Source organism: Cibotium barometz, chromosome 50, assembly GCF_041138505.1.
Source record: "Cibotium barometz isolate CiBa-2024 chromosome 50, ASM4113850v1, whole genome shotgun sequence".
In the NCBI taxonomy this organism is placed as follows: Eukaryota; Viridiplantae; Streptophyta; class Polypodiopsida; order Cyatheales; family Cibotiaceae; genus Cibotium; species Cibotium barometz.
In genome coordinates, this window is record NC_141095.1 from 37561304 (window position 1) to 37576554 (window position 15251).

Genomic DNA, 15251 nt, shown 5'->3' on the forward strand with positions numbered 1-15251 from the left:
GGAAGTCTCACCATTTTTGTGCGCGGGTGAGCTCGAGAAGAAACGGAAGTTCAAATCTGGGCTTCAATTGGTTTACAAATCCGGTCTTGATATGGATCGCAATGCTACCTTGCAGGACTACATAGCAATTGTAGCCTTTCGGCAAAGGGGATCATGTTTTCAAGGGCAAAGAGAGGGTTGGTCACATCCTGCAAAATGGTGGACAACATGCTAAACCTTACGTGAAAGATGCAAAAAATGGAGGGAAGGCTGCAAATTCGCAGCCCAAAGATGCCTCTCAGAACAAGCACAAGTTTAGCTTAACGGTTAACCCTGGAGCAAAGAGAGAGATATGCTAAAAGAGGGAAAGTGCTTCTCATGTGCCAGCCAGGATCACATATTTCGTGAGTGTCCTAAACGCAAGAATAAGGACAATGAGAAGCAACAAAAGGTTAATGTCTATGCCATTCCCGATGTGCAAGGGGATACAGGGAATGATGGTAAAGAGAGGGTGGTTTGCAAAGCTTGGGGATAGCTTAAGGGTCAGCCCGCACTCTTTATGTTTGATGACTGTGCGATAGATAATTGCATCTCTGTGGAGATGGCAACTGCATTGAACATTGATGTAGGGGACATGGGACCCCAGATTGAAGCGGAGACCGCCTTTGTGGGAAAGCAAGTGCAAGTGACCCCTATTATTGGAAAGTTACACATTCATATACAGGGTATCTGTTAGCATATATCATCTCCTGTTGGTGGTTATTCTGGTGTTTACGGGTGCCCTTCCCATGCTCAGGCACCCCCCCTATTTTTCCCTATTTTTATTGGGCCTCTGATGTGGGCTGCCCACCCTTTTATGGCATTTATTCCTTGCACCATTTTTCAGGTCGTGTAGGAGTTCATGAGGGAGTCAGCCAGCTCATATGGAGAGTATATATTTTATGCGCTTTCCCCTCACTTTTTATCATCGCTTATTGGTCATTTGGTGAGTACCTTCAGCCCTCTACCTACGGAGTCCACTCCTCGCCTATGGGCTGGTTCTACGGGCTAGTTGTATCCATCTTTTCCTTGAGGATTAGTGCATCAGCGTTTTACCATTTTCTCTCCTCTCTCTCATGGAACTTCAACGTTTTTCTCATTCGTCTACATCTTTCCGCTGCCCTCTGACATGGTATTAGAGTAGAGGTGTTTGGACCTGGAATTGTTGATTGGTGCTGATATTTGCTACATTTTCACGTGAACTTGGTGGCTGCCTGCAATGTTTCACACCTGCATTTTTTTCATTGGAAGGGCCGATCTGCATTTTTTGCGTTTTTTCTCCTCTCCACTCACTTTCTTTCCCACCCACCTTTCCTACAAGTGTAGAGAGCAGCTCTTGGGCTGTTTTGGTGTCTGTGTTTTTTAGAGGAGGTACATCATGGCACTTAGTCAACCTCGGGTGGTTCAAATACCCACTCTTCCGATTTTTCCTACAGATGTGCAAAGTTGGATGGCACAAACTACGACATCTGGAAAGTCATGGTAGAAGCAATCTTGGAGACATACGATCTTTTGGAGTTCATCACTTGGCCGGTCCTCCGGCCTAACACGGACACCGCAGAGGATAAGGATACAAGAGATACCCTTATGCACGAAGCTGTTCTTATGGGATCGGCTCAAGACATTTCTGATAGCATTGTGAAGAAGTACTCCTTGTTTGGCAAAGCAAGTGATAGTGGAAGAGTCCCCCCTGCCGTTGTGCCGCTGCTCAAGACGAAGTCATCCCGCCGGCAAGAGATACATCCTCTTCATCATTCTCCGCATCCTTCTCCTCCTTCACCAACTCCAATCCCTCATCAAAGAGGCCAAGTGAGTTTGAGGTTCCACACAAGAGGCAAGCCACTCTTGGAGGCTCCATTGGAGCAAATGTGGCCTCTCTCTCTTGGGTCCGAGCAAAGCAACAAGACACAAATGTGGAGATTGCACGCACGATCATTGAGTGCAATCTCGCATTTCGTGTCCTCAAAACTCCTCAATGGCAAAGGATGGTGAGGGCCATTGCCGAAGTAGGACCATGCCATGGCCCTTGGCATGGTGTCACCTACAACGATATGCGCACGAAGGCACTTGATGAAGAAAAGGAGAGAATCAACAAGACCCTCGAGCCCGTCCGAGCAGGATGGGTGAAGTATGGGTGTTCCATCCTCTCCGGCGGATGGACCGATAGAAAGCTGTACAGCAGGGCAGCAAAGAGCTCTTGTTTTTCCTCTGAGCGCTGGCCATACAGCAGCCACCTGGCGTGTTCTCTCACCTACAGTGCTGGCTGTACTGTACAGTACAGCAGCAGCCATCTAGGTGTTCTTTCTCCTGATGTGCTGGCCGTACAGCAAGGCAGCAGCTTGTTTCCCACTCCTGAGCGCTGGTCGTACAGCAGTACAGCTTGTTTTCCTTTCTTGAATGCTGGTCGTACAGTGGTACAGCTTGTTTTCCCTCTCTTGAGTGCTGGTCCTACAGCAGGACAGCACCTTGTCTCTCTTTTCCCGGAGTGGCCACTTTTTTGGGGGCTGTTTCGAGGATGTTTTGTACTGTTTTTGGTGCTGTTTGTATCCAGCAATGCTTGGGCAAAGTGTTTGCTAAGGAAGCTTTGTGGAAAATCCGGTGCAGGATTGCACCCGCACCTTGATTTGTTGTAACAGTTTATTCTTTGAATAAAGAAGTTCCTATGGGGGGCCGGCCGTTCCGGCTTAGTGCTGTGTTCTTTGGTGATTGATTATGGTTCTTCTGCTGCGTCACAAGTTTGTTTTTGGTATTGTGCTGTCTGTCTGTTGCCCGAGTGTTCCGGGATTTCATTTCATTGGACTGGATTGGTTTCATATCATGTTAATTCTTTCCATCTTTAGTGGCGCATATGCCCTATCAACTACCTTTTTGTTGTAATAATTCTTTCTATTTGCTATGATCCTTAGTGCTAAGCTTCATTATGGTTGAGTCTGCCCTTTATCTTCGGTGCTCTGACAGAAACTCAGAACTCAGACCTTTGTATATGCATGCTCTTATTTGTGTGTATGTGTGTGCTCGTGGGGGGGGGGGGTGTGGGAGCATACATTGATACCATGTTCTACACCCACTATTGGGCACTGATGACATTAGTGGGGATGTTATAGTATCTAGTCCATACTATGTAGAGATGTGATTGATGAGACTTCATCTTCCACTGGAGAGAGGGTTTCTTCATCATCAGGGGCTGATTCAAATCAGCCCCTCCTTGGTTCCTTGTTGGATTCTCCTATTCCTCTTTCGTCTTCCTTGACTTGAACCGGCATGTCCTCTAGCACCTCAGATGGAGGAATCATGTGACATCAGGAGGAGGAGATTTCGGTGGATGCTCCACAACAGGCTACACCTCAGGAGTAAGGTTTGACTTTTGAGGGGGGATCTCGTATTCCCAATTCTCAGGGGTAACACGGTTGCCTTCACTTACAAGAGGGAGTCCCCATCGATCGGAGCGGTTGCGTACCACGACATCACCTTAGGAGAACTAGACCGGAAAAGCAAAAGGTGATTGGTGTCAATTGGGTCTATAAGACCAAGTACAAATCAGATGGGACTTTGGATAAGCACAAGGCCAAGCTTGTGGACAAAGGCTATTCTCATAAAACTGGCATGGATTTTGATGATACTGTTGTACCCACTGCTTGGATGGCGACCATATAGGCAGTTCTTGCTCTTGCTGCACTCTCTCATTGGCCCATCTTTTAGATGGATGTCAAGTCGGCATTCCTCAACGGGGAGCTAAAGGAGGAAGTTTATGTGGAACAGCTCCTAGGATTTTCGGTTCCTGGCTCCAAAGGTATGGTCTATAGGTTGAAAAAGGCCTTATATGGTTTGAAACAAGCTCCCAGGGCTTGGTATGAGAAGATTGATGCTTCTTTCAACAAAAGGGTTTTAAGTGGTCGGCGAATCTCTACATCTTTCTCGAGAAAGGGTTGTGTACTCTTATCATTCTCTATGTGGACGACTTGATCATCACAAGCAGCCATACAATGCACATTGCTCAGACAAAGGCTGCCCTCAGTAAGGAATTTGAGATGACAGATCTTGGGTTGATTTGCTTCTTTCTTGGACTGGAGATTTTTTAGCCCTCAGATGGCATATTCATTTCTCAGCACAGCAGTATGTTACAGAGCTGCTAGAGGCTTTAAGGATGATAGATTGTAAGCTCATCACTTCCCCCATGGATCTCGGCATTAAACTCTCCTCTTCTGGATCCAATCCATGGCAGATACACTTCTTTATAGGAAATTGGTTGGTTCCGTGATTTGGTTGCTCAACACCACACGGCCTAATCGTGCATTTGTGGTGGGAACTCTCAGTGCTTTCATGTAGGCACCTTAGGATATTCATTGGCAGCCAGCACTTCGCGTGTTGTGGTACTTGAAAGGTACCAAGGATCTTGGTATTTCCTATGGAGAGGGGGCCACTAGAGTGACTTCGACTGGGTTGGGGATGCGGATACCCGATGGTCTACTACGGGTTATTGCTTTACTTTTGGATCTGGAGAAATTTCATGGACGAGTAAAAAGTAGCCTGTGGTGGTACTTTCATTGACTGAGGCAGAGTATCGAGTGGCTTGTTCGGCTGCTTGTGAGGTGATTTGGTTGTGGTGGCTACTTGAGGAGATCGGTTTTCGATTGCAACTCATGCGACAACTAGAGTTGCTTGGCTATTGCTAAGAAACCGTATTTCATGCGCGGACCAAGCATATAGAGATCTAGTACCACTTTGTGTAGGAGCAGATCTTGAAGGGAGACATTATCCTTGAATATTGTCCTACCTAGGACAATGCTGTAGACTTATTTACCAAAGGATTATCTCAGTCAGCTATTGGCATTCATGGTAGCTCCTTGGGTCTTGGGCCACCCCCAAGACTTGAGAGGGGGTGTTAGCATATATCATCTCTTGTTGGTGGCTATTCTCGTGTTTAGGGGTGCCCTTCCCTTGGGGCCTGCTCAGGCACCCCCCCTATTTTTCCCCTATTTTTACTGGGCCTCTGATGTGGGCTGCCCACCCTTTTATGGCATTTATGCCTTATTTTCACAAATTTTCAGGTTGTGGAAGAGTTTGAGGGAGTTGGTCAGCTCATACGGAGAATATATATTTTTTGCCCTTTCCCCTCACTTTTTATCATCGCTTATTGGTCATTTGGTGAGCACCTTCAGCCCTCTGCCTATGAAGTCCACTCCTCGCCTACGGGCTGGTTGTATCCATCTTTTCCTTGAAGGGTTGTATCACATGGATGAAGCTCTGGATATCCCAACAGGAAGGAGGTGGACGAGGGCAGCGGGAAGGAGGAGGGAGGTAGTGGGGTAGCACGAGGGAAGATGGAGGCAGAGGGGAGGAGGGCGATGCGGCAGACAAAGGGAGCTCCAGCTCGCAGGATTGACACCTCTTTGGTTGTACATTCTCACGTTCTTGTGAGATTGAAAGTTGTGAGAAAGAAAATACTGTCTTCAGACAAAACCAAAGGGCGGTGCAAAAACAAACTTGCACACAAAACACTTCAACACCTTTGAAGACCAGGAAAAGGAAAACAAACAGGGGGAGCTAGAGTGCTCCTGCAAACAGTACACGGACACTGATTGGCCCCAAAACGCAGTGGCGCCCCTTGCGGTGTGTCTTTAATTAATTATAAGAGAGCTTTGACTACAATAAGGCTGGAAACTTAGCCGTCACAATAGAACTCCTGAAGCCTGCAAAGACCTTGCATCATGGCTTCTTGTCCACTCGGCATCCACAAACAAGTCCAACCATTGTTCACATCAAAAGACTCTTTCACATGAGTCCTGCATACAGAAGCTTTCTCCCATGATTAGGGCTGCCACAACCATCCATAGCCTCTCACCCTATGAACAACATCAAACCCTGACACATCTAGTGCTCCTGCATCACAACAAAGACTCCAAACTATTCTCCAAAAGAGAATTCGCATCACAGCATAGCATACCATATAGTAGACACACCTATACACTCCCTCTCTACCTTCCAAGGGTACGATCCATATCAGTCATGGATTCCTGTCCCCTGTCCAATCAGTAGCAAGGCTGTACCAAACATGTGTCCACTCCTGTGACGGCTGCCTGCATGTGACCTATCTCCTAGAGAAACCCAAAAACATGAAACAAAGACCTGTTTCAACAAACATTGGGTGACCTGTTTCCCCCTTAAACATCTGGTCTGGCCTAGCATGAAACCCATGTCCTGTTCCATGTGAAAACATTCTTGGCACATACTCAAATGTAGTGGCAACACAACACACAAACAAAAGAGAGAGTTCTTATTGAATATGTCTGGCTGTATTTCTGCCCCACAACTATGTTACGTAGGTATGCCCAAAAACTGGAGGTCCATCTCTTCCTTCCAAGCAGGAAGAAAGCAATCTGCACCATGGGTATGCATCCATGAGAGCTTGCGTCACTCCCATGCCAAGAAACATAACCAGGTGACGTTGTACTTGCAGCCAATAACCCATGTACACAGTGTACTTGCAGCCAAGCATATAAACAGTCTCAAAACATCCCTGTTGCAAGGTGGATCAGCACACTTGTGCACCTCTGTCCAGCAGCCACCTATGAGTGAAAGGAGCTGTACACTACAGTCCAAGTTTGCCTTCAAAAAGCTGTGTGTACCTCTGCAGTCCTGGCCACTTGAGAGTCCAGGGAAACCAGCCCCTCCTTTCTGCAAAAACACGCCGTCCTCCAAAAAGCACACCCCTGTCTGCCTGTGTGTCCAGAGAAACCAGCCTGTAAGCTGCAGCCTGACTCTGTGCAAAAGAGCACGTGTTTCAGCCCTGTGCGCTTGCAGTCCAGCCAGCCGGTGTCTTGCCAAAAGCACAGGAGAAGGAGATTCAATAGGCGCCTATATACACTGCAGGGCAGCAGCCAACCAGCCCTCCAAAAGCCAAAGAGAGAGAGATTTAACGAGTGCCTGGCATACTGTTCTCTGTAGCGCAGCAGCCAGCCCATGAACTCTTCCCAAAAAGTAGGCGTTGAATGATATTCAGCTGCGCCTCTCCATGATTCAGAGCAGCCCGCCAGTAACTCCTTCCAAAAAGCAAGAGTAGCACTGCCCAATAATAGCTTATGGGCCACGATCCCTCTAAAAAAAAGGTGTTCTATTGCTTTTAAAGGTTTTTAAACCTTTGTCCCCTCCAACCTTTTGTCCCCTTGGGTTATGTGAAGAGACTTTAATCACTTGGCCCCAAGTTGGTGCCATTCACACTGTCCACCATGTCCCCGTGCACACTTGCATACTGTCCAGAGAAAAACACAGGGTCGTGACATTAGGATACAGTCTAACTGCGAGAAACCCTTGCTTATGACATTTTGATAGTCTGTTCTTGCTATGACTCTAATACAAGAAGCATTTTTTGTATTGCTCTTCTTTTTATCTTTAACTCTGCAAACTTTAAATTTTGTATGAAAAAATTTCCTTTAATTAGATCAACTTGAAAACATATATTTTTGACGTATTTGAAATTTATATTTATACTCAGATTAGGATTGTCTTTTCCAGATTGTATTTTACAGAGCTAGAGATTGGAACACCGCCTTCCTCCTATTATGCACAAGTGGATACAGGCAGTGACCTGCTGTGGCTTGGCTGTGATTCCTGTAAAACTTGTCCAACTAAAACTAATTTGGGGGTATGTTTTCCATTCTTTCCTCTTAAAAGTAAGTGTTTTATTATTTGTGTGATGTCTTCTACTTGCCTCAATGGATTAAATTATATAATCCTCCACCCCCCCCTCTTTCCGTCTTTTCTTCTCCCCTTCCCTCTCCCTCTCCTCCTCTGATGAGAACCAGTCATGGTAACACATGCTATTGTATCCTATGGTATCTCTTTGCAGGTCCGTTTGAAGTCTTACGATCCAGCCTCTTCAAGAACTAGTCATCAATTCACATGTGAAGAAAACTTTTGTAGAACCAGCTGTTTACCTGGGCACTTGTGTTCGTATCAATTGGCTTATGGTGACGGAAGCACTTCGGAGGGTTATCTTGTTCGTGACGTTTTAGAACTACCAAATGTCAATAATCGGTCGTTGAACAGTGATAATGCTACCATTGCATTTGGGTTAGTAGCTCGATAGTTTTTCTTTGAGCAAATGATCCCATGTGTGTTTTGTAGACACTTTTGACTGTACTCAATGGTTTATGCTGAGTGTAAGAAAGTATGAGGACATATATATATATATATATATGCACTCTGTGCAAATGTAGCTGTATGGTCATGATTTGGCTACATGCACGCCATATAGAGGCCCAAGCACATCAAGAAGTTCTTATAACATCATCTCTTGGATAACCTTGCACCAAATAATGCAACTAATCTATACATTGAAAGACCTTAGTACAAGAATTGGATAGCTCCTCTAGTGTGATAAGCCCAATAGATTATAACAAGTTAGATTTATTATCAAGGCCAGGTTGGATGTGCTTCGCATGGGCTCTCAATGTGCGAATGACTTATTATAATGATAGGGGTGATTTTGCTGTTTGGGGGTTGGAGGTGCAGCCACGGGGGGTGGGTGGGCGGGTGGTGTTTGCTGCGCCTATCAAAGTCAGTTGATTTCTCATAATTAACTGTGTGAAGTGGGAATGATCTCCAGGAGATGAGGTTGATGGGCTCCTGTTTTTATGGGACAAATGGGGTTTGGTAATGTGCTGTGCAGTCTTTCTAGTCTGAGGCTCGGGTTGCTTTGGAGGGAGTTATCGTAGAGAAACCACTCTTGATCTGCTCACCAGCCAAAAAAAAGCGTCTAGATTTAGTTGCCCATGGCAAACTACCATCACAGAGTCATCAGGTGTATCCACCATAGTCACAAGGGAACGTCGTTCCAAGCTCTTGGAACGGGGGAACGCGTTCCATAGAGATAGCCGTTCCCGTTCCCGTTCCAAAATGGCACCGCAGACCATGTAAGAAATATAAGTGAACTATGTATCATGTAGAACACATCTATGCATTATCATGGCCACTACTGAGATGGTTTGAGGTTCTTTCTTTACTATGCCTCTTTCCAAAGCATTTACAGATATATAAAGTAAATTTATAAACACATTTATGCAATGATGTGGCGTTCCCGATTCCGTTCCCTTTTATTCAAGCTTTTCGTTCCCGTTCCAAACAGTCATCTGTTCCCCAAAACGTTCCCGTTCCCTTGTGACTATGGTATCCACATCTGGAGGAAGTACCAGTCCATCTAAGAGTAATCTAGTTGCCATGCATAATTAACCATATTGGTGATTATTCATGCGGATAATTACCCAACTATTTATCATGGGAGGCACACGCATAATTGTCCTTGCTGCCCATAGTTTTCTAGCTCCTACGTTTGCCACACGCAAGCCCATGGAAAAACTTTGATGTAGAATTAAACATATGCAGATAAATGCATATCCTGATCATGAGTGTAATACTCTAGATATATCCACATATTCATGACATAGAATCAAATAACACTCGACAGGCCTAGGATTAGGGCTAGGGATGTGTGTGAACCTAGGATTAACCCAAGACTAGGGTTAAGCCTTAGTTGGGGTGTGGGGACCTGGAGGGTTCGCTTGTGGGCTAAGGGCACTAGCAAGAAGAGGTCAAGTACTCAGGCAGTGGCTTGGGGCTACCAAGGAAGCGTGCAAGATCTTGTGGCCATGTAGCTGCAAGGTGCCAAGTGGTATGGGACACTAGGTTGGGGCCATCGGTACCAAGCAGGCTCGCGGCAATCAGGCTGTGACTAGTTGGGCATTCTCTACGTTTCTGGACCTATGGATGGGCTCCATAGTGTGGACATGACATCTCATGGCAGGGGACTTACATCTACGTCAAGGGTCATGTGGACTGGCACCTCATGGTAGGGGATTGATATTAGAGGGTGGGGATTTTGGTTTACGCCAATATCCAGATTACGGTATTCCGGTTGGCTTGGGGACATAATGTCTGCCCGGAATAACCGCATGCTACAAGCTAAGTGAAAGGGAGATTGTCCAACACATTCTTATGCATGGCATACTTGCATGTCTAGATTTGTTTTTGCGTGAAATGTTTTACTGCCTACAAGATTTGTGTGTCTACTTTATGGGCAGGGGACACCCTCTCGTAAACCATGTGTGTGTGAGATCTTCCCATAGATCAACCCTAATATCCAGGCCAAAACAAGATTAGTACAAACCAAATAGAAGAGGTGCATGCAGGCTCACCACCCAGTCGTAGGCTCGTGACTATGGACCACCCTTGAGCCAGGGGCTAGGGTCCACTCCCACAGGTCCATGCCAGTCAACCCCGACGTCCCATACCACCAAAGCCTGCCCTCAAGGGCCCTCCTCGGCAAGACTACCCATCATCCACCATGTCCATGGCAGGTGTAAATCTCTTGGTTTATCTCCATACCACACTCAATCAATAATAACCCAAGAGTCACTTATACAATGCTTATTGCTGCTATAAATAACAATCCAGTGATAAATAACTAATTATCTTGGATTTATTGAATCTAAATCCTAGCCACCTGACTTCGCCTGCTTTTCCTAATCATCCGAGAGCTCCCCTAACCTTGCTAGATTAGTCCCTAATCCCAAGGGTTAGTGCTAGGTATATAATAGCACGTGAATATGTATTTTGACTTTTCTTGTGGGCTGTAGACAGGTGGTAGGTGTGATTCTATACTCTTTGTCTAAGTTTATTTGTGTTTTAGCTCACTTTGTCATTTTGGAGGTCCACACTTCATTAAAGTATGACTGGAAAACTTGTAAGCGAGTTTGTGTCACAAGACCTTATTCACTTCTTGAAGAAATAATTAAAAACTCACATATACGTCTAAGATTAAAGCATAGACTTTAATTAAATTGATATGACAGAGCATAGCATAATATAAAACAAGAGAAAAAAGAACATCACCATCAACACACTATTGGGTATAATCTCTGTCCTCATGCATATAGCTCCACTTCCACGACATGAGTATTTTGAGAATTGTATTCAATAGATAGCCCAAGGAGCTATTGATAGTTGTGCGTACAAAATAGGGCTTGCTTTTTCACTTTTACAAAAATAGCTCAAACACTAGAGCTTGTTCACACACTAAGTGTAAATAATAAAAACTCTTCTGACATATGTACTAGGAATATAGCAACACCATGCACAAGGGTACATAAATAATATGTACAATCATTTGGCACGTGGCCAACAAAATAATAATATTCCGAGATGATATAGACAAGATCCTCCATGTACGTCACGCGCACTAGTTATCACCTATCTCACAAATGTAAACACATTAGTTGTTTCGATTAATTGTCCTTCTCTACAATTAATCCCAATATGAAACATTGATAGCCACAAACACAATATACACTCGCCACTTGTTTCACTACGATGAAAGTATCATTATACACATCATCTAGCATGGCGTGTATCGTCACTTGCCACACTTCAATTAGCATGGCATACCACTTGTTACACTTCAATTAGCATGGCACATCAATTGCATAAACCACTTGTTACGCTTCGACCATGTGCAGTTGTCTAGTATGTTTCACTTTGACCACAATACAATTATCAAGCATGGCACTACTTGGTACACCTCAATAACATACACCGGTCAAGCATGGTCTCAAGCTATACCAATAACACTAGGTAACCAGCATGGCACATCAATTGCATAAACCACTTGTTACGCTTCGACCATGTGCAGTTGTCTAGTATGTTTCACTTTGACCACAATACAATTATCAAGCATGACACTACTTGGTACACCTCAATAACATACACCGGTCAAGCATGGTCTCAAGCTATACCAATAACACTAGGTAACCAGTATTTAATGCGGGGTCACCTACGATACCAATTCACTAGGATGGCATACCAGCGTCCGGGAGTCCCCGTGCAACTAAAGGGTAGACATTATGTAACATCCCTCCTGCGTGGATAAGCAATTGACCTCAATTACGTGTTTGTTTATTGCGAGCAAAGCAGATCATTGTCTGTCCCTATATAAATTCTAGTATGTTCTTAAATTATGACAAAAAGACATTGAATCAAGGACTTCTATGTGTAATAAATTCTAATGTTCCATACCACCAAAAATTATCCCACATAAATGTAGAGATAAGTATGCATCAGAATCCTTCACACAGGATTAATTTTGTGTCCCATACCATAAGATTAATACATAGTGAAAAATTCATAAAGTATAGTTCAATATCGAAGGGCTAGTTCCTCCAAGAAGTTCTACTTTTGATGCATAAGAACTCTCCTTGAAAATGTCACCACTTCTCTCGCAGACGTCTGAAAAGATGTCATGATTGAATACATGTGGAAGGGCTCCATGGAAGGATTGGTATCCTGGTGTGAGTTCTTGGCATGATTTATGAACTCATGGAAGGGTGGTAACCCTAGTGAGTGACTTTGGACTCATGGAAGGGTGGTTACCCTAGTGAGTACTTTTTGGTCCTGTGTGGACGGCGCCTATGAACGGGCTAGTTGGATGTACAAGATGTAAGTTGGGAGATTTCATCCACTATGTTTGTGCACCAGCATATGTATGTGAGTTGCACATGCATGGATGACTTGTTTTTGATGCCTGGACATTGCTTGGTATTTTGCTTGTGAATGTCCACGGGCACCAAGGATGCTTGGACAACCCGTGGATACGTGTGTGCACACCTGTTTGGGACTCTTATGGTTTCCTTATGTGTTTTGCAAGTGGTAAGTGTGCACACTTAACCGAATTTATTCATTATTTCATGCTACTAAGGTTTATTGGGTGCAAGGTTCACATTCACTTAAAGTGTGGGCGGACACACTTATAATTTTATAAGTGAGTTCACATCAGGGTGGACTATTTTTAATGAACGAAGGCCAAATATGAGAGATGGGCACCCGGGCACTCCCAAAAAGCTCCACGAGTTGCTATTCTGGGTGTGGGAGGGCCAAAGTGGGCAAGCCCTGACTTGTAGAGCACTCAATTGGAAATCGTGGGCTGTTAGGAGCTGTGTGGACAGGAAAAACAGCAAGTTTACTCATATGCATGAGCTACAGGTGGAATACATGCGAAGTACAAGGGTCCTAGGGCTGGCTGGCTGCTATTTCTCTCTACAGGGCAGGTCGACTTCAGCTACAGGGGCTGCAGGTGATCGATTTGGATCCAGGAGCTTGTGCATGGCTGTTGGGACTGTTTTTGGGCTTCTCTGCTGAGAATAGGGCTTGGATGGAGTGAGTAGAGCCTCTACAGGAGCTAGCCGATTGTTATAAGCGCCATTATTGGCTGTTTTTATAGGTTTGCAGGAGGTTTCTCACGATGAAATTTGAGCAAACATGTCCCTAGACAAGTACCAGGCCTAGGGATGTGATCTGGTGGAACCTGTGGGTGACCAGTGAGCCAAAACCATGGCTGGTTACTGTTTTGCAGGTTTGGGACAGCACTTTGTTAGTGGGTTGGTGACCGCTCTATCAAAGTACAGGAGTGGTTGGTGATCACTCTACCCTGGTTGGTGACCGAGGGTGTTCTACAAGAGCGGTTGGTGATCGCTCAACCTTGGTTGGTGACCGAGGGTGTTGCAACAGGAGTGGTTGGTGACCGCCCGACCTTGGTTGGTGACCGAGGAGTTGTAGGTAATGTGTTTACCTATGTTTCCACAGTTGGATAAATCTGGTGTTGGTTGGATGAGTGCGTACTCTCCGGGCACCTGCATCTTGTACATATAAATACTTCTGTTGGTAATAAAGATACCTCGGGGAGGGGGGGGGTGGCCCAACTTCAGCCCCTAGTGCTATGTCATGTGCAAGTTGGTTTATGTTTGCAGGATGTATATGCTCATGTAATGTTTCACAATGATGGTAATCATGTATATGCCAAGAATGGTTGATGTATGTATGCTATTTTGGTATTGGTTCCGTATACACATGCCCATGTTGTGACAGTGGTATCAAAGCATTGGTTTCTTTCTTTGCTTGAGAAAGACGATTTTTGGGCTTACGGAAAGCTTCTTGCTGAGCATACAGATTGTGAAACATGAGCATGCAAGCAGGGTCTGGTGAGCATTCAGATGCACAACGGTCTGCTAAATCCGCATATTCTGACCAAGCGGATGTACTTTCAGAGCTAGAGGCTCTCAAGCGTCAAGTTAGACGCTATCGAGAGGAGAGCAGTCTCTCAAGAATGACCAAGATGTGCAAAGGGTTTTGAATGAAAAGAAAAAGGAAGGGTTCGGGTGACGATGTAGCCTTTCAGGCATAGCAGCAGAGATGGGATACGAAGATCCTAGAGAGTTGGCCATATCTTATTTGAAAGGCAAAAAGGATGTATTGGGTGATGCAGGTACAAAAAGGATTCCCTGCGTGGAAGCACATGCAGATTCTAGTACATCAGATGTAGATCCTCGTCACCGTTATGCAGCTTCACGCCGAGAGCGTTCTTCAAGTGAAGATTCTCACCACTCCAGGAGCGTGTCTCGAGTACGTGGGAAGAGACCCAGGCATGAGTCTCCTAAGCCTAGACATGGGGCTAGAGACAGGGCTCGTTCTAAAAAGAATAGCCGAGAGTTCAAGTTAGGAGACAATTATGTGAAGTTTGAGAACTTCTATGGCAAGATGGATACTACGAAGGCGCTTGCTTTTGTGAGACAGTTTGAAATTGCTTTTTGCAATGAAGATTTCTCTGAGAAGTCTAAACTCAGGCATGTGGGTATGCATCTCAAAGAGACAGCTAGTGATTGGTGGATGGCCAAGCTTTTGGATGCAAGTACTACCTGCACATGGGATGACTTTAAAATTCAGTTTTATGCTCAATTCTTGCCTCCAAACTTTTCCAAGAATGTACGCAAAGAGTGGGATTGGTTGAAGCAAGATGAAGGGGAGACAGTGCAGACATATATAGCTAAGTACTGGAAGGTACTGCTGAAAGTTACTCCCTTTATGTCTCTTTCTAATGGGGAGAAGAAACGGAAGTTTGAATCAGGTTTGCACCCCATCATTCAAGAGAGCTTACAGGTGTACCCAAATTAGACTCTTCAGCAGTTGATAAACTCGGCACTCATAGCTGAAAATTTGCATATGAAGTGGGTTAAAAACAAGTCAAATTCAGATTCATTTAAGGACAAGAGACGGGCTGGTTATGACCAGAAAAAGGGTGGACAGCCATCTAAAAGTGAGCAAAAAGATGCCTCAGATACAAAGGGAAACTCGTCTAAGAAGCCGGGGGTAAACGCAACGATTTTGGGCTGTCAAAACAGCAAAGGCTTCAT

General features: G+C 44.9%; 1 protein-coding gene across 1 annotated transcript in view; it reads left to right on the forward strand.

Annotated features, from left to right (window-relative positions):
- Positions 1-15251, forward strand: part of LOC147610090 (aspartic proteinase 39-like) — a 114330-nt gene that overhangs the window by 14516 nt on the left and 84563 nt on the right. Inside the window, exons 2-3 of the mRNA XM_086786669.1 lie at positions 7531-7660; positions 7865-8088. Coding sequence (XP_086642795.1) covers positions 7531-7660; positions 7865-8088 — 354 coding nt within the window. The remainder of the gene's footprint in view (positions 1-7530; positions 7661-7864; positions 8089-15251) is intronic.